The 26155-nt window shown below is 41.6% G+C and overlaps 1 protein-coding gene across 8 annotated transcripts in view; it reads left to right on the top strand.

Moving 5' to 3' along the window:
• MITF (microphthalmia-associated transcription factor) overlaps positions 1-26155 on the top strand; it is a 99062-nt gene that overhangs the window by 61155 nt on the left and 11752 nt on the right. For 3 of the 8 annotated variants that reach the window (XM_010570644.1, XM_010570636.1, XM_010570652.1), the window contains 3 exons: positions 17569-17796; positions 18928-19011; positions 20384-20479. In XM_010570644.1, the coding sequence (XP_010568946.1) occupies positions 17569-17796; positions 18928-19011; positions 20384-20479 (408 nt within the window). Of the gene's footprint in view, positions 1-16392; positions 16452-17568; positions 17797-18927; positions 19012-20383; positions 20480-26155 lie in introns of those variants that run through there. The other 5 variants (XM_010570684.1, XM_010570678.1, XM_010570662.1 and 2 more) reach the window with 3 other exon arrangements.

The raw sequence follows: 26155 nt of genomic DNA, 5'->3' as shown, positions 1-26155 counted from the left end.
ATTTCTAAATTAACGTGGCTTACGGAACCCAGAAGCCATTAGCTGTTTTCAGGCAACCCACCTACTCGAAGCCTTGGCTTCTGACAACAACATTTTTGTTACCGACTTGGCTGGAATCTGCGTCTTATCCCCAAGTGAACACATTGACATCAGCAGGAACGTGTCTTGTGTGTTCAAAGAAACCAATGATACAACAAGCTGTTTTTCTGTCTTGGGGCAAGATACTCCTTGTATCTGTCTGTCTATGTATCCATCCATCCATCCTCTCCTTTTGAACACGGAGAATGGCAGATCCGCTTGCCAGAAAGCATCACAGGCCATGAGTGCTACAGATGCTGAATGCACAGTGGTGTTGGGTGCCGTTACTAGAGATGAGCTTGGAGTCTCAGCAGTAGTCGGGCACATACACATCTTTAAAAGGTCTAAGGGTTCATCGCTGCAAGCTCCAGAAAATCCCAAGAGTGAGTTTCAGAGTATTTTTCCTTCCCTATCTAACACTGACATTTCTTTTTCTTTCCTACTCAGAATGAAAGGCCTTGCCAGTAAACTGTTATATTAAAATATGCTGGTAAGGGTATTGAACCACTCATGGCAGTATTTGACCTGGAATCAAAAAATAATTTCTGAATTTGAGAGGAAGTTTGTATGTCAAGGGAGGTGAATCAAAGCTTGTATTTCAGGCTTGCTTCCTAAAAGTCAGGAAATTCCTGGTTGAAACCATCACAATCCAGTTTATGGACTCAGTGGCTGGCTATGAATTAAAACTTTCTGTTCTTTTCAGAGGAAAATATAAACAGTCAAGTAATGGAAATTCTCTGTTTTAAAAAATACTCCCTTCCCTGGAAGGAGCCCATTTCAAGACTGAGGTGTAGAAAACAGCCTGTCTGCCTATCCCAGGTCTTTATAAAGGTCCTGTGAAGGACCTATAGGCAGCACACTAAACCTTGTCTTTAAGAAGACTTCTACTAGCTGCGTAAGGCTGTGACTTCTCTCTGCTTGTGTTTTTTCTGTAGGTGTGTGGGGTTTTCGTTTCTTCTGGGTTTTGGGAGTCCTGTCTAGAGGGTGTGATATTCTCAGGAAAGACTCTGCTTTAAGCCATATCGGTGATCCAGAGAGCTGCTGCCCTTAACCAGCATCACTGTCCTCATAGCGGCTGTAGCAATAAGCCTGCTTTTGGCAAAGCAGCTTGTTTTTCCTGAGGGGCAGAGCTGCTTTTAGTTCTGCTACAGCCTCATGCGAAGTAGGGCTGTTCTGTTGAAGCAATGTTAGCATTTCAGGAACTGCTTTAAAGTTAATTCCTGCCTTGTTAAACAGAAAATTCTGAGAAGTGAGACTTCTGATTAAAAAAAATACAGCAATCATCTATATTACCATAACTTACTAATTGAGAAGTTGTCCTTTGAGCAGTCTAATACTATTTTACTACAGTATTAAATTGACTATTTTACAATGCTGCTTCCTGACTCCCACCAAAACTATACTCTTCTGAAATACCATGCTAGCCTGGGTCTCAAAGAAGCAATTTGTTCAGGGAAGGAGTAGAATGACCTTGAATGAGTCAGCACTTGTGTGTAGCAATCGTAAGTTTTCTATCCTCTTTGCTTTCTAAAAGGAAATGAATTCTGGACCACAAGCACCATTCATTGCGAGACAGTTAATGGGCTCCATTCACATGAAAGTTCATATAGTCCTTAAGGGTTCAGCCCTGTATGGTTTGATGTGTAAAAGGAAAAATAGTATTTAATCATGCTACTGTGGCTTTTCAAAAGAGTTTATCTTTTTCTAATGTACATTGGCTTTTTTGAGGGAAGAAAAGTGGTGCCTTCTGCTCTAGAGTGCTGCTTATTCAATAAGTGGCTGCTCTATGCGAAGTGCCACTTCCTCCGTGGGTCACTGTTCAGAATTGCCTTCTGCCTTTCCCTGCGGTGGTTAATGTAAGTAATGAGGAAAAAGCTTCCAGCCAGGGCTTCTGCCTGTTTGCATGGCTTATCCTTAGGAAGCCTCTCTCTCTGAACTTGCACCTTCCCCAAGAAAATTTCTTAATTCCATTTATCTGCTTTGGTTAAAGGCGGTAGGCTGCGAGGACTGAGTTCTTGATGGCTCTGCATGATCTGAGCACACAGTGTCTAGATGCTGGAGTGAGGAATGTGCTGACTGCTACCGGACCCAGGGAGTAATGACAGATAACTATTAGAGGAACACAGTTAATACAGCTGTGCATTTTCTTCTCTAGTAGCTGCAATTCCAAATAACATGCCTAAATAGCTATTAGTACCAGCTGTATATAAGCAATAGGCCACCAGATGGGGTAAGGCAGAAGCAGCTTTGGCTGTCACTCAATCAATTCCTTATTTGTGCCCATTTTTATTTTTTGGCTACGTTTCCATGATGCATTGACTGTGGCAGCAAAGGTGGCTGATGATGTCCCTCGCGGCCCTGGTAGTTGCTGCCCCCGTGGTTACGCTAATACATGCATTTGTGGGGCCGCACTAAAAATTATGTGGGACTGCTGAGGCAGTTTGAGATTTTAAAAAAGGCCTGGTTTTGGAGAGAGCAGTGAGCTGATGTGGTAGGGCAAGAACAAGCAGCCGGACATCAGCACCAACACCTCTCAGGCCAGCTCTGCCATTAGTGTAGAGCAGCAATGCGCTTTTGAAGTGAATTCCCAGTTGTCCCCACTTATTACATGTTAGCTTATTTTTGCCTAGTGCTGTTGATGAGTACTAATTAAATTCTTGTCAGAGGAAATTAAACGAGCAGACCTCATGTTCTGCAGCCACTACTGGGAGTTCAGTCTGTGAGAGCAGACTAGAGCTGGTCTGACATCAACAGCTTGAAATGCATACAGTGTTCTGAACCGTTCCCCTATGGGGTCCCACGTCTTGCGCTGTGCTGCTTGAGGGTGCACAGCTACCTGTGGTGTCCTCGGGACTGGCTGCAGCTCTATCTCCCATTGTCAAAACCCAACTGTTTGCTATCATGGATGTACTGGCATCTCCTCTGGCTTGTAGCAGATGTTAAAAAAACCCTGAACTTTTACTTTTCTCTGTTTAAACTTTATTTAATTTAAAATAAACTACATTCAGTGTGAGCTTATTTGCATTTCTGAAGCATTAAGATCTCTAAAAATATTTATTCCATCATGTGAAGTAGTGATATGCTAAAATGGGTTTATGCTTGAGGTTTAAAAAGGGTAAGGAAGATGGGGAAGATTGAGTTAGGATCTAGTTAATTCATATCCAATCTCTAATTGCATCTATCTAACTCTAGTACCTGGTTGCCTTGAATTGGGTTATGTTCCCATAGTATTTCTTGGGTAGCTAAAACTTTGTGTATGTTATCAATCAGTGATGAGAGGTATGTTCTAAAATGCATGTCATGTTGTTTGTATTTTTTCAGTGTTAAAAGGAAATGCACGATTTTTTTACATAAATATGGCTTCAGTGGAGTGGAAGATACTATGCCTGTTTCCCCTTGTGAACGTAGTTCTGCTCTTGTAATAGCATTTGAAGGGTTACATTAGTGTGGGTCAAGCGCGGTTTAAAATAGGATTCTTCTGAGACCAAGCCTGGAGGCCCTGAATTTCTTTCTCAAAAGATGTTTTGATCTTCTGACAAAATGATTACTTCTGAATTTCTTGGCGATTCTTATTTGCAACTAACTTTTGGAGAACTGGAATGATAACACACACTCTTTGTGTTTTGTGAGTGTGCCTCTCCTGGTGAGTTGTTGGCTTGTGCTTTTTTGAAGTTCAGATGGAACCATTGAAAAGAGTTTTCTGTAAGCTGTTTGGGAAGGTGGAATTTGGTGTCATGTAATAAAAAGTGATTCCAGTCCTGCAGAAAGAGCCCTAACCCCAACCTTGGTAGGATTCCACGCAGTAGAGAATAAAGAGCTTGTAGTCCTTGCAGGCTGGAGGTCTTATATGTGCTCACATGCTGAAAATGCTGCTGTGCCAGGGTGTGTGTGTGCTAGAAGAGCATCGCAGCCAAAGTTCAGACTATCTTTTTATATAACCTATTTTTCAGAGTCTTTACGTTTCCATGATAAAGAACATGCTTGTGTAATATCTGTTGAGGTAATGATCCTGACTGCAGTTTTTTGTTACAACTGCGATAAAAACAGGGCTACTGACAGCTAACTCATATTTTTGTCGAAAGATTTCACTGGTTCAGGTGATGGTCCTGCAAGCGCCCCATCCTCTGGCCTGATGAAGGGTCACTTGTATGGACAGGAGCTTCTTATTTCACAATGTAACTAATTATTTGCCTACCATATGTGAAATAACATGAGGAGAAGGGTTTTCAACAGCTCGTCTCTGGAAGACATGGAGGGGCAGGTGTGAGGAAGGTTACAAAAATGGCTGAGTGGCTGGATGTTGTTTTTGTAAGTATAAAATAGATCATGATGCTACGTCTCCATGTATGTAAGACCCGAGATCTTAAAAGGGTTGAAATGTTGGCATCCTTGTTTAATAAATGAGCCGATGCTAGTCTTGTTTTTTCTGGGAGCCAGACGATAGCTACTGTCTGACTGTTGTGGGAATAAGATCATGGAGTGTAGAGGTGAGGTCATGCAACATAATGGCTATTTGCCTTAAATATGTCTTTGTGTTACAGAAGCATTATGGCAACATTCCTTTAGCTAAGAAATAACTAAAACACTAAGTTTCATTGTGGTTTCTGGGTTTAAAATTAGAGTGGAATAAACATACTTAATTTCTTACTGTTGTTACCTTTAGTCTCTTGTGGCTACTGTGATGTCTGCTGTAGCACCTACTTGGTGAATGAGATGTCAGGAAATAAAAGATGTAATGTTGCTTAATGGAAGTGTCGGACATTAGCACTCTACTCCCTAGGAAGAGCCACCACTATTCAAAAGTAACCCTGACAGCATTGGCTTCCAGTTTTGATGCTCTATGGCATCAATTTGTCCCCCTGGGTTAATTCCCTTGGCTTGCCACCCTGTACAAGGAGTGTACCCACCTTTTGTGTCTTGCCAAAGTTCCCCCCAAAATCCCAATTCTGGTATTTGGCAGAATGCTTCAGATCATAACCCGTTGAGTTTGCATGAAGGTGACTTGGATTATCTTACATTAGCGAACATGATGATCAAGCACTCTGAGGTACTGAAACTGTTTTATTATAACTCAGTAGGTTTTAATACAGTCATAAATAACATCACAGCTCGTTGAGCAGCAGGATAAAAATCAAGGAGTTCGGTGGTAAGCCAGCTTGCATTTCCTTCACTTAAATGAAGTCAGCAATTTATTATTATTTTAGGCTGTGTCTAATGATCATATTAGTAGTGTGAATAAAATGGATGTATCTGGACTGCTTTATTCTTCTGCTTATTCAAGCCTTCCATATTGGGGCTGACATGAGACATCATGCCACATTGGCTGTGGGCAAAGTGGTACGGAGCCCAGCTAAGTCTTTCTAATTATTAACTGTGACATGTAGAAGCCCAGGGCATGTTAACAGCGTAAAACTGTTTTGAATTAACAAAATCTTCATTCTTTTGCTAACTTCTTTTTGTGGCACTGTGTATTTGTTGTAAAGCGGATAGCCTCAAAACAGGTGTGTTCCAGAACAAGTGTCCTTTGTGCTGTAGCTGGTGTGTTGCCAAGTGGTTTGTTAAAATAAATGGTCTTTTTGAAATTATTTTCACTCCTGTTTTTGGACGCTTCTTTAAAAGTTTTGGTAGGAAGGCTTTTCAATAGATGCCCAGGCCAAGCTGTTCCAGCACGCGCTGCGTGGCACTGGTTGGGTTTGGTGTATTTGTTTTATGTTTTCATCTTTGGGTCGTGATTAGTGGCACGTTCTTGATATGTACTTTGTAAGTGACCTTGAGAGCATGCTGCCAGTCTCACAGTCCCCATGTAATTATGTGAACAGTGAGTGTAGCAGTCTTTCACCTAGATCATTTTTAGACAAGTATGCAGCAAGTGTATATTTCTTGTATGCAACAAGATGTAGAGGTTGGACGGGATGACCTTTAAAGGCCCCTTCCAACCCAAACTATTCTATGATTCTATGATGTCCTTCTGATGTGCAGTGTGCCTCTAAAGTGGGGAGGTTTTTTCCATTGAATATAATAATCCAGGAGTTGCATTTGAGTTTACAAATCGCTTTTATTTGAAAAAGAGAAGGATGCAACTGTTTTCTGTTTGTGGCTTTTGGGTCTTTGATATATTTTGATCTAGTGCTGTCTTTACGTCTCTCCCTATCTTGTGTTTCAGTGCTGAATGTTGAAATTTTGTAAATAAATACTTCAGTAGCCTACAGGCAATATTCCGAACACCAGTTCTTTCTCACAAGCTAGCATTGTGAGTTTGAAAGACTTTTAAATCAAACTCACTTCTTGCTTAGCTCCAAACTGCCAAAGATTACCCTCCTTAATGTTTGAAATTATCTTGGCTCAAAACTGTGTCTCATATGCTATAAAATTGAGCAACCTTTCACAAACCATAGTGACAAATGAGACCAGTGTTGAGGGTATGGGTTTTTAAAATTTATGAAAGTAACAGATTGGGTTATTTCCCCTCTCTTATACTGTTTATTTACAGGTTGGGCAAAATAGCCTATTTTTGCTTAAATTTCACCTGTGAAAAGTCAGTGTTGCATGACATACATGAAGACAAGTCTATGAAGGGGGAAAGTAGGATGTACTGCATTAAAATCTACTTTTGGCCTGGAGACTTGAAGCTTCTTGTATTTTATTTATTAAAGTCTGGACAAGCAAACAACCTGCCCCATACTGTGTGTGCGTAACTCCATGTCTCTAGGAAGGTGGTAATAAGGACTTTTATTTTAAAGTCAGCATGTGCTGCCTCTCCTTCTGTTTTAAGCTTAGTTCTGCTTACTTTTTACTCAATACCTTGTATAAAACCGTTTTCTGTTTTCTTCTGTGTTCATTTTCTACAAGGATGACATTATTTTTTACCCAGTCCCGCTTGTGTTCTGCGCGTTTGACAAATGAGCAACCTGAGCAAAACGAGGCGTGGAGAAGGATGCCTCTTCTCACCTGGGGAAGCCTCCTTAGGGCATTGCAGGACTTGAGGAAAAACTCATGTTCATCCTTTTGTATAGCAAAGTGCATGCTGTCTCGGGTGTCGGCTCTAGAAGTATACCCAGAATCTCAAAATCCTTTGCACATGTGAAGGTTGATGTGATTTCAGTAGTGGTATGACCTGTCAAGGCCCTGCTGAGGAGAGGGATCTGTATTCTGCACCTCTTCCCTGCCATGGGAAATGCAGTAGAGTGAAATAATTGAAGACACCAGTCTTTCCAGAAGGCTTGTAGTGAACCAGAGACCTGGAAGTGAAATACTCTGTTGTGCAGGTCTAGCAGGGGTTACTGAGGGCTGGAACGGTGGCTGGATTAGTAACGCCTGTGAAATGTAACTGATAGTCTTGCTCAGGCTCTAAATATGTGACTGCAAGTTGAAGCTGGCACTTGCTAACACCGTGCTTGGCAACCTTAGGAGAAAGATAAGGTTGGACAAATACTTTTACCTCTCTAATGTGACTCTTTCAAGTCGATAGTGAGCTGTGCTAGAGTGGTCTGGTAAATCTTGTGTTGGTGTTGTTTGGGCTGTAGGAAGGGCAGATGATTGTGCCTGGGCTGTGAAGGGCTTTGCAAGGGAAAGCTGAGAGCAGAGATGGCTTCAGACCGTCTGTACCAGCTTTGGGCTCTTGGGCAGCTGAAATATCTGTAGTCCTATGATTCTGCTCGCTCTTGAGTTCACATCTCTACGTCAGGTCTTGCAAGAGAGCTTTTTAGAAGCAACTTTATGTCTACCTTTGACAGTTCCTGTAAGGAGGAGTCATTCATGTCCTGCTGTGAGCAATCTTAAACCCTCTAGTGCTGATGAAAGTGCTGCCCAGCTTCCTTATGAGAGAGGAGGATGGCAGAAGTGGATGTAAATATGAGGTGCTTGAATTAAGCTTTTTACTGTGGCAGTGCCATAATTCAGACTTGACTGTCAGATGCAGTTGTGTGGCTGATATTGTTGCCTGTTAGTCATAAAATATTTACACTCTGAAGCACCTGGGGTAGGTGAAATCAGAGCACAAGATTTGTGTCTGACATTTTATGGAGTCAATTACTTGTCTGTCCTAAAAGGTTGCAATGCTTTTTGGTATCCTCTCAGTAACTGTATAAAATAAAAATTTATGGCTTGTGTGTTGGGAAGTAAACAGCCGAAATACTGGTTTCCTAACAAAAAAATGCAGGACTTTGAAGGACTGAATCCTGTCTGAAAGCCACACTTATGGAATGGCAGCTAGCATGCCCCTAACCTGTAAATTACATCAATTCCTGTTGCCTTAAGCAAATTTGGCTAACCTCTCTTTAATTTCCTTAGATACTGTTGTCATGTGCTTCTATAGCTAAAGCACAGATTTTAAATACTAATCCACAAAAACTTTGTTCTTTTTGTCTGCTTCATGTCTTTCCCTTGGATAAAAAGTCATGTTACGCAGAGGAATTTTTGGTGATGGGCAAAACAACCCCTAGTTGTATAAATGATGTTCCTTCTGTACAATGTGCCTTTTCTTTTTCATAGTTATTTGTGCCTGAAGATGACTATTGGATCCGCTGTCATGGTTTAACCCCAGCTGGCAACTAAGTACCACGCAGCCGCTCGCTCATTCCTTCCCCCCACCTCCCCGGTGGGATGGGGAGGAGAATCAGGAAAAAAAAGTAAAATTCGTGGGTTGAGATAAGAACAGTTTAATAATTGAAATAAAATATTATTATAATAATAATAGTAATGGAAAAGAAGGTAACAAAAGGGGAGAGCAATAAAACCCAAGAAAAACAAGTGATGCACAATGCAGTTGCTCACCACTCGCTGACCGATGCCCATCCAGTCCCCGAGCAGCGATCGGCACCTCCCGGACAACTCCCCCAGTTTATATACCGAGCATGATGTTCTGTGGTATGGAATATCCCTTTGGCTAGTTCGGGTCAGCTGTCCTGGCCATGCTCCCTCCCAGCTTCTTGTACACCTCCACGCTGGCAGAGCATGGGAAACTGAAAAATCCTTGACCTAGGATAAGCACTACTTGGAAACAACTAAAACATCAGTGTGTTATCAATGTTACTCTATACTAAATCCAAAATACAGCACTGTACCAGCTACTAGGAAGAAAATTAACTCTTTTACCAGCCAAAACCAGGACATCCACTTAGACTGCAATCACGATGCAAGATCTTAAATAACTTTCTTGTACCTGCCTTGGTTTTCAAGTTCAGAAGGTTTTTTCGATGAATTAAGTAACGAGGGAGTTTTATTGTGCTGATGTCCTAAGGTAAAACGCTGGAATCGGCTCATCCTGCCTGTCATTCCCCAGTCAATATAAGTAACTCTTCACCTTTTTCTTGCTCTTGGGCTTTCTGGTCAGTGTTCTGGCCACTATTCCTGGGTTATAGACTAAAAGGGGAGCAAATATGCTCTAGAAAAGATGGAGGGAAGGGGAGAACAGCAGTTGGAGAAGTTACTGAATAGATTTATTCACAGTGACCCTATGGGGAATGATACATTACAACCACATCAACTTAATTTTGATTACGTTTCAAATAATGAGGTAGCTGCTCCATCTTGGAGGACTGGAGAGGTTTCAGAAAACAAGAGGACTGAACTTCTCATGCGAAGCTACTTCAGGCAACTGACGTCCTTAGGGGGAAAAATGTGATGCTGTTGCTTAATGTTTGAATACAGCATGTGGGAAAATGTCTTTGAGAATGAGTTAAACCATTGTCTGGCTGGTTGTTTGGATTGCTCCTAGTTGGGTGGTAGAAGCGTTCTTCGTGGCATTGCAGTGAAACCCATGATCAATATTTTAATGAAATAATGGAAGTTTTTTTATGGTCTTTAGGATTTTCAGACTTAGTGGATCAAGCTGTGGTGAATGTGACTTGCAGAATCTTGAACCTGGATTAGAAAACTTTAGGAGAATAAATCACTCCATGCAAGAGGCACTAATTGGTTATCTTTCTCATATGTATTTTTTTTTCTTTTTTCCTCTTAGCCTGAAACGACAGACACCTATTTATCCAGCTTTCTGTTTTTATTCAGAGTCCTAGAAAACAATTTGTTGCTGCTACTATTGGTTTTTTGTCTTTGAAAGTAATGTGTCGAAGCAGCTTTAAAAAGCAACTTTGAAGCCCTGGACTAGCGTGTTGAACAGGCTTTCTGCTGCAGTAGACCCAGCTGAAGCCTGTAGCCCTTGGAAAACACTTCAGTGGATGTGGTTTTGTATCGTTTTTCTTTGGGTACCATTAATTGTTAAATGACACAGAATTTTAACCTTTCTTAAAAATCCCATGACATTTAGCTGTCTAAGCAACAACAAGTTCTATTGAACTGAGAAAACTGACCAAAAAGTATTTTATTTTTAATTATAAACTGTAAGTCCTAAGGCAGTTTACTTGAAACAAATGGTCTTTTTAATTTAAAAAAATAAAAAAATAAAAACGGGGTTGGGGGGAAAATGTCTCTTCCCCCTTGGTTAGCTGTCCTCTGTAAATCTCTGTTATGTCCCTGTGCCCAAGCCTATCTCTGCTTAAATGAAGCATTAAGTGGTTTGGCTTTATTTTCACAGGAAGGTTCTGTGATGTTTTTGGTGAGAAGAATCTCCTTCTGTGTGGTTTGAGGAGTAGGAATACACCCCTTCCTAGTTCGTGGGGCCCAGAGGAGCGGGGCAGCCCAAGAGCTGCTGGCATCACGATGGCCTTCCGTCACTTGCGTTGCACCAACGGAGGATTTCGGGCACCTTCAGCTTTGCGTGCGCAGGCGTGAGGTCTCCGCTGCTTAACTCCATGTCCCGGTTCTACGCAACTTGCTTTTCTCTAGGAAACAGTGGTGCCCTGTAAGCTCAGCTGGGAGGAGGAGAGCAGGGGAAGCTGTTTTGGCTGCACAAATGGCTCCCGTCCGAGCAGACCAAGCTGGGTCTGAGGGTGGCAGAGGCTGACCACGGTGCTGCCTCTGGGCGCAGGATCCATGGCGAGGGGATGGCCGGGGTCTCTGGAGTGGTGGTGGCCTTTCCCAGAGTGTGGTGAGAGATGGGGCTGTGATATCTGCCATGAAAAAAAGGGGGAGATGAAGAGTGGGGAAGGAAGCCCTGGGACCCGGGGACCTGGGCAGGCCGGGCTCCCTGAGGCGGGACAGGGCGGCTGTCCGCAGGGCGGACGGGTCCTGCCCTGGCATCGGGGTTTCGAGTGTGGCTAGTTCAGAACAGGCTTTGTTCTCCTCACATTCGTTAAGTGTTTTCTTCCTGACGGTTTTTCTGCTTGGCCTGGTTGCCTTCTCTTCACTTCATGAGAACGCAGTGGGAACATGAGTAAGCCAGTAGTAGTCTGGGTATCTGCAAAAGTTTTGGTGATGAAATCGCATGTTAAATTATTCAGTAGTTACAGGAAAGACCACAAGTGAGTAAAACAGCTATGAAGTACTTCAGAGTTTTAGAACTTTGGTATTTGGGGGGGGGGGTTGTTGTTGGGGGTTTTTTTGGTTGTTTTTTGGGTTTGGCTGTACATACAAAACTGCTCTGTGATCATGCTGAAATAGATATTTTTTTTTCATATTTCTCCCTTGATGGTGAGAGAAGTTTGAAAGTAGTGGTACTTGGAGATGGCAAAACCAGTAAGCAGTGTTCCACCTTGAAGAAATACTCCTAACACAAGATATGCTGTGTTTGTGCTTGCTTCCTGCAGTTACCCGTTTCAAACAAATCAAACCTGTGCATGGACAAATTCATAAGTAAATAACACAGGCCAACTAACTTAGCCTAGTTACCTTCATTGAGAAGTACTGTTGGGTCAAAGCTTGATCCTGCAGCAACTAATCTGGATTACACTGTGTAAAACGCCAATAGGCTTCCCTGCCCTTGCGCCTGCCCAGGAGGGAACTCTGCTGCATGCCTCTACAAAAGGCATTTGGTCCATGCATACCCACTGTGAGTGGGGATGCGCTGCTCTGTTGCCATGTAGCACTTTCAAGTTCTTGCCATCATTAGCAAGTTATTAGTAAATTAAGTCTGAGTGATTTCGCAGCAAGACTTGACAGGAGGAGCAAATAGCAGAAGTATTGTTTCAGTTGCTTGTGTGGCTTCATACAGAGGAACTATGTGAGCCGTATGCTTTGTGCTTAAGCACGCAGCTATGCTTCGTGTTTAAATTCCTGAGCCCCCGATCACCTTAACGGGAAACATTCGTAGTTTTTCAAATTGAAGGGAGCATGTGGGTCTGCTCAGGAGTCCTGTCACTGATGTATAATGTAATACAAGGATTTTGAAGAACGTAGCCTGAAGTACACCTAAAATTCCCACTGATACGGTGTGTACGCTTAAAGCTAGTGAAAGCCATTGATTAAATATTTGCTTAATTGACACTAGACCCAAAGACTGGGAAACACCTGCTCTATGTATATGGGTTATTACCATTGTTTCTGTGATATGGAAGAAAATAGGCAGCTTCTCAGGAGCTGGTTTTCCCCTACTCAGATACTTGAACTGGATCTATGTGCTGGAATTAACAAGCATGTTGAGATCAGTGAAGGTATGAGAAAGCCTTTCCCCTCCTTGAGATAACATTGTTCTCCAGGACACTCCAAAGAGCGAGGGACAAGTGCTAAGTAATCAGCGTGGCTCCATCCAGAACTTTTCCAGCTCAGCTCAGCCTTGTAGGGCCTAAGCTGGGTTACGTCTGGGTGTAGTCAAGCTGATTTCTTTATACTGCTTTTCTCAGTGTTTCAGCTCAAGAACAAACATACTAGCTCACTGTCAGCATGGCAAGAATGGATGGAGCTTGAATCGCTGACCTGTGAGACTCGTAGTGCAGGAGTACCTGGTGCAATGGTAGTGCATGGAGCCAGCCCATGGAGATTAGTGGAGATGCTCCTGAGCTGGCATTGGAGGCTGCTCTGGCATGAAACCATTTCTGGGCCTCTATTTCTAAGGCAGGGTTATTCTGCTACCCATGTCAGCAGTACCTTGATAGCCATGCGAATTGAAAATGCACCTGAATACAAATTGACAGTACAGCCTTCTTCCAGGTGTTTCTGGGCTGAATCCAGGCTGTAGGCTGCCTCTTGGTCATCCTCGGATCTGTAGTTCCTCGTAGCCGAATTCTTCTGTTACTATGGTGTGATAAACTTAACTGGGTTTGTCACCTTGTCTTAAATAATTTCCAGAGTTCTGCAGGTGATACTTCCTTTACTTCTTTCCATTACTTCTTGCTTGCCAATACCAAAATGTCCAAAAACCAGTGTTCTACTCAGTTTAGTAATGTTAAGCAAAGCTTGGGTTGAGATTCCTGGAGATGGTTGGAGATCCAGACGATTCAGTTTCAAGTTGTTCCATTTTTATTGCTTGTCCCCATTCAGATGCATTTCTTTGGGAGTGTATCCAAACCAATAAATGGTTGTCCTCTTACACTTTGTATCTCATGAATTTGGGAGAACAACAAGAACCCCAAAGGCAAGAAGGGGCTGAGGACCAGAATTAGATCTTAATTAAGTTAAAGCTTTTATTCATGGTTTCAAAATTTGGGTAGTGGAATTTTGGTTTCGGGTTTGTTTTGCAGCTCTTTGCTTGTGAGATAGTTTGTCAAAAAGTGAGACTGCTTTATGGCTTCTCTGCAGGCTGACCATGACTGGTACATCTTGGGACATTTGCCCAAGTAGGCACATTTGGGCTCTCTTTGATGTATAGACTGCAGAAAAGGATGCTCTAGGCTAAAGACAGAGATAGTCTCAATAAAAAGCACTGAGTTCATAAAGATAGTCCCCACCAGATTTCAATGATGGAGCTCTTAAGGCAGCTTGAGAGGGCAGTAAGTGACACAACGAAGGATCAAACTGAATTTTCTCAGATGTCTTACGTGTAGCCTGTTGAGCCTCACATTTGGCAAGAGCAAGGGTAGCTGAAACTGTCCAAGAAGGAACGTGCGTGAAGCTGTTTCCATCTTGTGGGAGCTCCTGTCCTTGTTGCGCTGACGTGCAGGGTGGGAATAGTCATGTCGCATTCTTCTCCATTCAGAGAATAATTGTACGTTCTTGTATTCAAATGTGAAAGTGGGTTTGACCAGCTGTGGATTGATTAAAAGGAAATGTTCAGTCCCTGAATCTCTCCTTTGCATCATTTTGGTGCAATTTAGTGCCAGAAAAGGCAATTCTCTGTGTTCTTTGGTTCACTACGGGACTTGTGTGTGAAGGTGATGTGTCATTGGAGAACTGTGCCTATCTAGTGTATAATGACTACGGTTCTTCTGGTAGGTTTTGTCTGTAAAGGCAATAGAGCATCTTGTCTGCTGCCGCTGATTTGAAGCCCAGACACCTGACAGTAAATGAATTTCCTCAGAGTCACTTGTTGCCCATGTGTAGCAAGCGTTGACTCTACATGAAAACGTGGTCCACTGGATAACTATTCAGAATACTTCCAGAAGGATATACCTTTTTCTGTGAGCCGAAGTGACTGTGTGGTGTGTCAGGAATTAAATTGGCTAGATTATAATTTGCCTTTGCAGTTATGCTGCACACAAATATGCAGTAGTGTTTATCTAGCTGTTAAATTTACTGTAAGGGTGGGCAGAGCAAGAAAGATTCCCTGTCCCCCCTTCCCCCCCCCCCCCCAAAAAAAAGGAAAAAAAGAAAAACACAGACAGTAGCTTCTGAACTGCAGCTGAAACCTGTTGCCCTGTACCAGAGAGGATGCACTTCTCAGAAAGATTAAAATTCTCAGAGAACAGTTACACTTCTGTATTAAGTAGAAATCTGCAACTTAAAAGTTTGAAAAAGAACCCAGCTCCTTTGTTTAAGGTTCACAACTTTTTTTCTCTTGCCTCCCCTGGCATACTGAAGGCAGCACAGCCCATTAAAAAAAAAAAAAAAAAAAAAAAAGGGAGTAGCAGAATAATGCTAACTATTCTGATGTAGTATAATACAACAAAGTCTTGGGGAAAGTATGTTCTTGTGGAATAAGTATGTGTTTTGCCAACAAAAATCCTATGTCATTGTGTGTTTCAAAACTTGACTTGTAGTGGAGTCAGTTCAGTCTATTAGTATATATTATAAATAATATAATATTTGATGATGCACAGTTGAGATATGGACCTTGGAATTTTGCAGGTCTCTCTCCTGGGAGCGTGGGGAGTGGGTAGGAGATGGGTGCGGAGAGGAGAGGCTTTGCTTCATCCCTTTGCCACAGGAAAAGGAATGTGCAAATTGTGTCAGACAAGTAGGGCTTGTTTTTAAAATAACAGATTCAAAGATAAGTGTTATGAAAATAACTCATTTACTGATAACTTTACTCACAAGATGAAAATTTAAGTGAAAAATAGACTTATCTGGGTAGCGTAACTCTTACCACTGGTGACAGGAAAATTGATAACACAGTTTGGGACTGACAAAGCAAGTGTTGTGCTTATCACAGCAGACTTCTGTATTGTGTTGTCTTGCAATTTAGTGCAACAAATCAGATTAAACTCTCTAGAAATGCTATCTTAAGTGTGCTTCCCTGCGCAGCAGAGACTTTGGAAAATAATGCAAGTTGAGCAGCTTTTGATGCCCGTGCTTGAGTACAAGCTTTGGTCAAGGGGTTGGACAGAAAGAAAAAGTAAGTTCTGGAAGGTGTAGGGACTGTGCACAGTACTGTGACTCTTGTACCAGTGCAGGTAAGTGCATCTGGGACATGTTTTAGCCCATTGTCAACCATTGCTGAAGTGGAAAACTTTTTCCAGCTGTAGACTGAGACAGAATTAATGGGCTCTCAAGCACCAGGGAGGCTGAGGATGTGGTAGAGCTTTTTCAAATCCTTTGCGTTCAGCGGCAGGTCCTGGGTGGACCGGTGGCCGTGCGGGGCAGGGCGATGGACTGCTGCACCTAGAAGCTGAAGATGGGACTGCGTAGCCCCATGGGTTTATCCAGCACGCCCCACTGCCAGGGGATATGCATTAGGCTTGCAGGACATTTGTTCAGTTATTTCTTACTTCGTGCTTAAAAACTTTTAACCTTACTGCTAAAGAAAAATACCATTGTCTATTAGTACGACTGGAATGAAAGATGAATAGTGAATTAGCCTTGAGCGAACTGTCAATCTGACTTTGATAGCCCATCACTTAAAAGGTCCTTTTATGTTTATGAAAAAGCATGATGTCAAAGCCAGGGAAAAAAAAATACCAATACTTAGGGCTAAACTTGCATAGTTTCCAAGAAAAGCCCCTGTGTGAACTGTTTGTTTCTCTACATGCATGGCTAATTAGCGTAGGATACTATAAGTCTGGGCAGTGGCATTCAGGTTTCTTCTGCTGTTTTGGGGTAGCTTGTTTATGGTGCTTCCATATGTGAATCCCTCAAACTGGAGCAGCGTAGAGCAAAGGATATTGCAGTCGCTTCTCTCGCAACCTCTAAGTAGTATGCTGGAAATGCTTGAGTATAATCATTATCAGGTGAGTTGTTATTGCAGACTTACTTTAAAACCTGTTGCTAAGAAGGCTTACAGTATACAGGCCATCCTTTTCCTCTGGTATCTAGTATGCTTTTTTAAATTTCTTCCACAAAGATAAGTGGGGAACATACGTGGTCACTTGTAACAGCAAAAGTCACTTTAATGGAACTGTTCTAAACCAAAAAAACTTCTCAGAGTTTTACTATATTTTTGCTTGTTTTCTACCTTCTGATAAAAACATTAATGGTCAAAGAAAGGTGACAAATAGTTTCCAGGATATGGTGAAAATTTTGCATGGAAAAAAATTGCCTTTCTTCTCTTGCTTATTTAGGGTGTGCGAGAATAGTTCAGTATGAGGTTTTTCGTATTTTATATTAAAAAAAATTGTAAGTACTGAAAAGCTTATCTTAAATACAAAAATAGCTGTTGCTGAGGACAGTGATTGATCTGAACTGAAACACTTCTTTTCTTGCATCTTATTTGCATAATGTGTTTATAAACAGGCTGTCTTATTTGTATATGATTTAGGCCATGTATCTGAGAGATAAATAATTTGTAGGAAAAAAAAATGGTGTATTCCCTTTTTTTAACCAGTGTGTTACTTTCAAAAAAAAACAAAACAAAAACCAACAAACCTTTTGATCTCTCTGTTACTTGACATCTGATAAAGGATAGCAATCCATACTATTTGGTTTTAATTGGTAGCTACAAACAAGTAAAATGAGTCCTGCAGTGCAACTTGTTTCTCCATATTTTAGTGAAAACTAAATGTTGCGTAGCTGAAGGTCTGAACGGAGAACCGTCTGTTCTGGAGTATCTGTATAAACTGGAAAACCTGAGTGTTGGCTTTAAGGGAAAATCTCACATCGTAGAAAAATAAGTGGAACTTCTTGGTTTACCATTTATAAGTCAGTTATTGAAACGCTAGCTCATAAACTGATATATTGCCACCAAATGTGAATTAGTGAAGCGCTGCTGACTTCCTTGGGGACGTACAGGTTTGTACTTTTAAGTGAAATGCTTAGCTGGTATATATGTCACAAATGTATAGCTCAAATCAATAGCACGTATAATGATGTTGTAAAACAATAAAGTACTTTTAAAATTGTGTCATACAGGTGCAGACTCACCTTGAGAATCCAACCAAGTACCATATTCAGCAAGCCCAGCGGCAGCAGGTAAAGCAGTACCTCTCTACCACTCTAGCAAATAAACATGCCAACCAAGCCCTGAGCTTGCCATGTCCAAACCAGCCCGGTGATCATGTCATGCCGCCTGGAACTGGAAGCAGCGCGCCCAACAGTCCAATGGCTATGCTTACCCTTAACTCCAACTGTGAAAAAGAGGTAATACACTCTCACCCTGCATATTTTTCAGTAAAATGGAATTGCAGTCTGCTTGCTTTCTGTTTTAAACTGTATTTGATCATGTTAAGATGTTATGTTTATCTTCTTTTCTGAACTGTTCACTTTGAAAATGCGACCACTGTCTCTGTGTCTGCCTGATGAATATGTATTTGCATAGAACATTTTGGCAAAAAAACCTGTGTCCGTCTAACTTCCTCTTTTTTGAACTATTTTAGCTAGTTATTAAAACTACTTACTTTTTTTTTTCCCTCCCCCTTGCTTGATGCACACAGTGAATAATTGACCTTTGGAGAATACAAAGCAGTTTTGTAAGCTGTAGCTTTCTGCAATAATGTTATTTATGGCTCATTCAGTGTAGAAAGAGCCAAGAGCATAGCAAAAATAACTGAAAAACACAAAGCTTTTTGAGCTATTTTAGATATTTTTACAGTAAAATTTGAGCAAGTCTCTTGGTTAGCTGGAAGGCCAGATTATCCCAGCTAATATACCCTAAAATGTTACTGTTTGCTGTTTCATGATGAGCTCAGTGCTGCAAATAAAAGACTTCACTAGCCTATGCCTAGAAGTCCTTTGCAACCTTGTCTTAATCTTTGCTGGCAAAAACTTAGTTGGATGTGACACGTGTGCTCACGTGCTGAAGGAAGACGATTGAAAGTTATTAACAAGTGTAAGAATCACGTCAATAATTTTGTAACTTGACAAATAGAAGACAATTGTAGAGCTCCTCGTGTCCTCTCATCCTCCCCCTTCAAGCCTTTGTGCCAGATTTTTAATACAGATGCACTCTGTGAGGAAAACGTTATGCAACTTTGAGAAACAGTTATTACAGAACATGTTTTGCAGATGCAAGAGAAATTACTTGTGCTCCATAGCTTCAAAAGAAAAGAAAGTCAAATAGTTCCACCCTATCATCCCAGTTGTACCCAAATCTTTTTTTTCCTCAAGATATTTATAGCTTCACTTTGCTGTGTCATCAGGCACATGTGTGCATGACACTGTTTCAATCGTGCTCTTTTGGGGACGGAGACTGTGCCATGAACTCAGATCCATGCTTTGCTTTTTCTTTTTTTTTTTTTCCCCCCCTTCTTTTTTTCCTTTTTATTTCTGCAGGGATTTTATAAATTTGAAGAGCAAAGCAGGGTTGAGAGTGAGTGCCCGGCTCTGAATACACACTCACGAGCATCATGCATGCAGGTACTGGATGACACAGGAGTTGGAGCACAGGTCCCCTTTCAAATGAGCATGTTTCTTTGAAGTTATGTTGAAGAATAAACTTGCCCCATAGTGTCTTTAAGAAGCTGAATATAAGATGTATTTAAGGAACAAAACAATGTTCAGTAGCATTGATGTCAAAAGTGCATTAAGACACCTGAAGAAGGCTAGTGCTTTTCTAGCACTGTAATGCTATAGCAGAAGAACGTATCAACCATGCTTTAAAGTCTCACTTCAGGAAATCTTTTCTAATGCAGTCTTCTCAAGACTGCATGTATGTGTTCTTGTCCTGATAGATTCTAAGACCACATTTCTATGCAGATCACAGTTGTGTTTAAAAAAATGAGAGAAGGTTTTAATCCATCCATGGTAATTTGTCCTCAGTAGTCATCCTATTTTATTTTATTTTATTTTGATTTGGTTTGGGTTTTGTTTTGTTTTGTTTTGTTTTTTCAGCTAAGGGTTTTTTACTTCTAGTAACGAGACTTTGGATATGGGCTGTAACTCTTAGTTCCTTTCTTGCCCTCACTTGCAGTCAGTGTAATTGGTTCTGATCACACTTTCTGGAGCTGATATAAAAATCCCATATAGTACTATTTCTACCATCAGCGTTATGCATTGATTCTGTAGATGACTGTCATTTAAGCTCCTTTTTTATAGTGAGCAAAAAGGAAACAGTCAATCCTGCAGGGCAGTTTGGAGCACCTGCACGGGTTTCTCCTGCCTGTGCAGGAGCTTACAAAGGCACTTTCCAGCCCAGCCCCAGAAAGAAGATTGCTTGCATCTGACTAAAATCATCTCCCAGCTGCTCTTGGGTGGTGCTTCCTTGGGTATGAGGGACATGAATCCAACAGATTTTGTTGTCCGTGGTGGGCAGCCTGTCACCCAGCAGCAAGCCTTTGTTCCCTCTCCTTCCCCTGCGGGTGACAGGGGCTTGGGCATTACTGTCTGTACGCAGGTTTTGACCCCACAACTAGAGGAAGGAGGTGGAGGGTAGGCAGGCAGTGCTGCACGGGGGAGAGGGTTTCACATCGTTAGTGTGGCTTATTTTATGGGGAGCTATCTCCTGCACCGTACCTGGGAGGAACAGTGTGTCCATGGGCAGGGTAACTGCTGGTGGGAGGAGTGGGTTAGACCACAAAGCCTCATCTTTCTCATGGCCTGAATGTCCTGGCTGAATAGCGGGAGTCACGGCTGAGGGATTGGATTTGGTGCGTGGCAAAACTCAAAGGCACCTCTGCTTGGGCCCACGCTGCAGAGAGCCAGCGTGTGGCTGGAGTGCTTTGCCAGGCCTCTGTATCCTAGTGGTTTTGGTAACTGCTTCGTTTTTCTTTGTCTACCTTTTCTGCTGCAGATGGATGATGTGATCGATGACATAATTAGTCTGGAGTCAAGTTACAATGAAGAAATCCTTGGCTTGATGGACCCAGCCCTGCAAATGGCAAATACGGTACAATGGTCCTTTCCTTCTGGTTTCCCTGTTAAGTCTAATTCTCTTTCCTTGAGAGAATGCAAAACTGTAGCATGCGTTTTTTTCCAAACAATTCAGTAGTTACTGTATTGTCCCATAAAGTGTAATTAGTTTTTCTTTGAAGAGCTGAAGGTAGACAGTTGCAATGAAAAATGTGAGTTTAAAAACACAAGCTGGAATCAGGTCGAGGCAGTACAAGGGACAATTTTGCTTTTCTTATTTCAAAGTCAGGTTAGTCTGTGAGAGGATTGTAACAGAGGAGTGAACTAGGCTAACCAGAGTGAGCTCATACCCCTTCATATTTAAAATCGCCATTGTCATTATACTTGGCTGTGGAAAGCCTAGAAGAAACCTCGGCACCCCAGGTTCCTGTATCTTACCACGTTCAAGTAAGAAATTGTACGCCATGCTTAAGCACATGTTAGCATCCCTATCCAGAGACACTCTAGTTTATCTGTTAGCTCTAACATCATAGCTTTAGCTTAACCTGATTTCAAATGGAGAGAAGGCCCTGGCTAGATGACAGCAAAGATGTTACAAAATTTAGGGGGAGAAAAAAAATAATTAAAAAAACAACCTTCAAAACAAACAAAAGGGGAAGGAATAAAGAAGCTTAAAAACTGAACGGGAGAAGGGGACATAGGAAGCCTGTGACAAAAGACAAAAACACAGAGGTGCGAAAGTCAGTGAGTGAGGGAAGGAGCAGGTTACCTCCGAGTTGCTGTTTCTGGTTGCTGGTTCGCATTGCTGCGAGCATTAATATAATCGTACTTCTGGCATAATCTTATTTTGATCTTTTGTGGAGGGTAGCTCCAGTGAATTTTTTGCCTTAGGCTTAAGTGCTGTTAGATCTGGCTGAGTAGATGTCTGCCAGGGCTGGCGTCTGTTTCTTTTTTTATCTAGTGCCAAAATTTACAGCTTACCACATAGCATCAATTTTGTAGCATAGGTTTACATTTGCTGACAGTACTCGTCTGATGTCGTGTTAACCTAGTCCGACGCTCCCACAGATTCCCACAGCCCTCTTGGAGACGTGGTGCATGCCGCAGGAAACGGCCCACCAGCATCCCTTGCTAAATAGTGCCCTTTGAGTAGACTGAGAAATAACTGCAGAGTCCTACCAGAAAAAATAAATTTTCCTTTAATGTAAGATGACTTCAAAAGTGCATCTGCCCTGGAATTGGAGAGATTAGAGAGGAGAACTTAAAAACCTGTGAAAAAGATAGTTTTCAAGATAGTTACTCTCTCTTTTTTTTTTTTTTTTTCCCTTCAGTTGAGGCATCTGGTTCTTCTGGAGTCCTTTCTCTGAAGTTCCATTGGATTGGGACCCATTAAATTAGAGAGGACTTGGATTTCTTTGTACTTTTCTTCCTCTCTTATTTCACAGGTACCCCAGCAGTGGCTCTTTGTTTCCAGGCAAGGACATAATGGTACTCTGCACTCTTCTGGTGCAAGGAGTCCATATGGTCAATATTTAGGGTAGTCTGTATCCCTCCTGCTTTCTGCGTGACACTAAGCCTTGTAAAGACTGCCTGATCCACATTTGCCATGAAATTTCAAAAATTGCCCACTGTATGTGATGAAGTCTGTAACATAAAGAAATAAAGACTTCGTTACTAATACATTTAAATTGCTGGAGACAAAAAGCATGTTTCAGTCTCTGAATTAACCTCGTACCAGTCCTGAAGAGATGGAAATTGAACCATGTTTCCCAACAGTTGGTTTAGGGGAAAACATTAACTTGGTGTAACAAACAGGTTTCTTTTGGAACACAATTTAGCTCTTAAAACACACAACATTTTACTAATAAGGAATTAATGTCTGTAGACTGAGCTAAGTAGGGGTGGAAGAAATCAAGAGAGGAAATGGTCTCTAAAGAGACGCAACCTATAAATAGCTGTGCTGAGACTATGACAAAGGCTGCTATTGTTCCATAACCAACAAAGAACAAAAGGACCAGTTTGTTACATTTGGTAACAGTACTTAATTGATAAGCAAAAGCAGAGATTTCTGTGTAGAGGGAGCTAAGGGAAGTTTCCAAGTACCTCTTAATTGAAAAGGGCTCATTGCAATCAACTGCTCCTGGAAGTGTTTGTAAACTTTGGTATTGGGTCACAAGTTAACTGGCTTTGCTTCTGTGGTGAAAAGTATCACAAAATGGTCACTAGTTTGCCAAGAGGGTTTTCTCCATAGATATGACCTAGTAATTGAATTGCTAGGTACTGTGTAAAGACTCTTGTATGCTAAGTTGAGATGTCAGCTAATTCATCCAAGTAATCAATTCTAGCAAGAGGCTGACATGGAAAGCCATGTGAGTACGTGCAGCTCCACTTCTAAATGTGACTTTCCTGTGGAAGTTAAACTCCAGAAGTAGAGAGGAGTCTTATTTCAGGGACTGTTGCTGAGTGTGTGCTTGTAGGTGAGGGAACAACACAATAATACATTGCAGGCTGCATGAGCTGGGGAGCAGAATCCATTCCAGTGCGTACTGATACCTTAGAAGCAGCATTGTTGATCACCCAGCTGATGTCTCAGTGATTTTATACAGAGCCTCAATGACCTGAATGTGGGTGCTTGTTTTGTTGGAGTAGTGGAGGAGAAAGGAAAGCTTCAGACTCCCCTGAATGTACACTATGATGAATCTGCAGAAATAATAACCATATTTGATATTTCTGTTCTATAAAAGCAGTTATTTAAAAAAAAAAAAAGGAAAAAAAAAGTGGATGCAAAGTGATAGGAAGGCTGAAATTTGTGCACCTTGTGAAGCCAAGGCCTAGAAATATGAAATCTTACAAATGAAGGCATTTTAGACCATGCTATTTCAATCGAGATAACAAGCTAAGCCTGCCATAAGCCACTCTTCCTGCATTTACTTTTTAGGAGAGTAAAGGTGGATGATCTGACTGACGCTGTGTTTAAATTTCTTCTTAGCCAGAAGTAGCTAAGAAAGCCTTAAGGAAAACATGTTTAGGCTGGAAACATGCTAGACTTTGAAGAAGACAGGGAAGGAGCCTCAGCGCCAGAAAATTCCATGTCTTTCTCAAAGTTTTGAGACTCCATCTTCCCAATGAAATGGCTGTGGGAGTTTTGAACGTTTTCCCATCTCTTTGTACTTGGGGAAAGGCATGAAAGGCTTGACTATCTTAGTAGATTAGAGCTGAAATGTTTGCAAACGATGTTTAATTCTTCCTAGTTTCTTCCAACAGGAAGCATTTGAATTAGATGCCTAGGTGTTGCTGCATTGTGTCCATCATAAGCCCCTTCTGGTTTTGGTTTGGGGTTTTTTTGACCCTTTTCAGCCTAGTGGCTGCTTTTGTGTGCTCACAGCACTGCTGACTTGTCCATCTCAAACCAATGCCCTCAGCATATAGGGGTCTCCTCCCCTTTGCAGTTCCCTAAACTCTGCACTAATGATTATTGGTCTTACCTTACAAGTCAACTATTTTATCCCTCTGGGACCTGGAATATAATTGTGAACAGAGGATGTGCCTCAATTTTAACTTATCTTTAACTGCAGGTATTTTAGCCATGTGAGATGAGCTGAAGTGTTGTATGCACTTCATATTTTTCATTTGAAGTGAATCGTATAAAGTTAGTCCCAAAGATGTGACTTGCAGCCATTCTGGAGAAGAGGCTTCTCAGAGGCTCATACTGAGTGTGAGTGTGGACCATACATGTAGTCACACTCATAGTAAAAAGTTAAAACTGAAGGTTTGACCTGTGGAGTTCAGCTTGCTGGGAAAAGTAGTCAAAGAAAGAAGCCAATCAGTCTCTTTGCTTATGGATCACTGATTTAAACTGAGGCTGTTGGCATCGACCTTTAATACAAATTTCCTTGATAAGCATTCATGTGCACATGCAAACCTGCAAAGTTTAGCAGCTGTGCAGATTTCTCCCTTCATCTTCCTTTGTTTAGCTAATGCTGCATCAGCAGTGCTTGTGCTTTGGATGTTGCACAGCTCTTAGTTGGGTTCCTCTGGTGCTTGCAAGTTCTGCAGGACTTCAGTGTGCATGTTCAGCAGCCGCTGCCTGTGTTACTGTCCCCTTTTGTGGTGATTGCTTACACAGGTCCTGTTTATTTACACAGAAAATCTGACACGTCTTTACACCTGGGGGGGGGGGGGGGTAAAAAAAATATCACAAACTTATTGAACAAGCCAGGTCCATCTTGCAGTAAGGCAAGCAGCTTGGTGACTTTAACTGTTCTCCCATGTTTCATTATAACCTAGCTGCTGTACGCAGGCTTTGAGATGCTAGTTTCTAGATTTCTGAAAAAAATGTATTTCCCTCCTCCTGCCCCAAAATTCCTAATTAGATTTCACATGTCTGGTTTTGAACTTCAAGTCCCTGGGCTACAAACAAGGTCTTTGTGCTCTCCCTGTGCATAGGAGCATGAATAGAAAAAGCACATCCAAGTCAGAAGGGCGTATGACGCTATTGCTGTGCCTATGTCATGGATACATTTGAGGGGCCAAAAGATACAAGGGTCAGCCTTGTAGAGCAGTGAGAGCGAGTGGTCACCCCGACATTAATGCGGGTAGGTCACAACTGGGACCATAGTCTGTGATGGACAGCTGTGACCTTAGCTTTATTATAGACGTTCCTTTTTTTTTTTCTTCTTTTTTTTTTCATTTTTATATCGCAGTCAGGAGCTAAGGGGAGGGTGAGGAATTGTAAGACTGAATCTTGGTGAGAATTCAGTTATATTTTTCCTCTGTCACTTGAAGATTGAGTCAGGCGACTTTGTTTTTGTTGTTGGCCACTGTCTGTTCAAGACAAGTATCAGCACGGCTTCTAGCTGGTGGTACTTTAATGGATGCGTATCAACTTGGCTTCTTATGGTAGCTCCAGACGGAGAAATTTTCTTAGGTCTCAGTCCGGCAAGGACCATCAGTAGGAGTTCAGTAGTCCAGGCTGTGACTCACTCCATTGTTTTCAGCAGCATTAATTACATGGGTGTAAAGTTAATACTTACTCTAATCACTGCAGGATCAGTGTCTTGGGGGGATTGGTTTTCTTTGCAGCAATGATAAGAAGTATTGCCAGTCAGATAAGATATCAAAGTGGTTTGTACCTGTCTTTTTCAAAACCTAGTTTGAAAACAAAAAAGAGATGGGTAAAATAATCCACTCGGGGTAAATGTAGACTTCTTTAAATATGTTTCAATTTAAAGGGGTATCTTTGATAAGTCTTGTTGGAATACTATCCTATTTCTCTATAGATCTCCTTTCTTAAACATACCTAAATAAGAATAGCAGAATGAACAAGTAATTGAGGAAACTTAATGTAAAAATAATCTTCCTCCTACTGATGCGTGTTCTTGTTACATAAGGCGAAAACCAAGTTAAAGGAAACTTAAATGTTTTCTGTGTAGGTAGCTTTCAAATCACATGAAAAATGCAATTGATTAATACAGTGTTCTTCCTCAGCCATGTGACAACTTGCGAAGTACTTTCACTCACGTATTCCTGAAAAAAGAGGGGCTTCCTCCATGAGAGTTCAGTAGGCTCTTTCAGATGTTTTGAGTAAGAGAAGCGATGGGGGTACAGATGTAATAGTTTCACTGAAAACCAAGGAGCAACAATACTGCAATATTGTCAGCATGTTACCTCTTCTGCATATTCTCTGCCTGCGTATTCTTGAGGAGAGAAAACA

Source organism: Haliaeetus leucocephalus, unplaced genomic scaffold, assembly GCF_000737465.1.
Source record: "Haliaeetus leucocephalus isolate CR32 unplaced genomic scaffold, Haliaeetus_leucocephalus-4.0 Scaffold2, whole genome shotgun sequence".
NCBI lineage: Eukaryota > Metazoa > Chordata > Aves > Accipitriformes > Accipitridae > Haliaeetus > Haliaeetus leucocephalus.
Note: the sequence above shows the minus strand (reverse complement) of the source record. Positions and strands in the feature narration are given on the sequence as shown.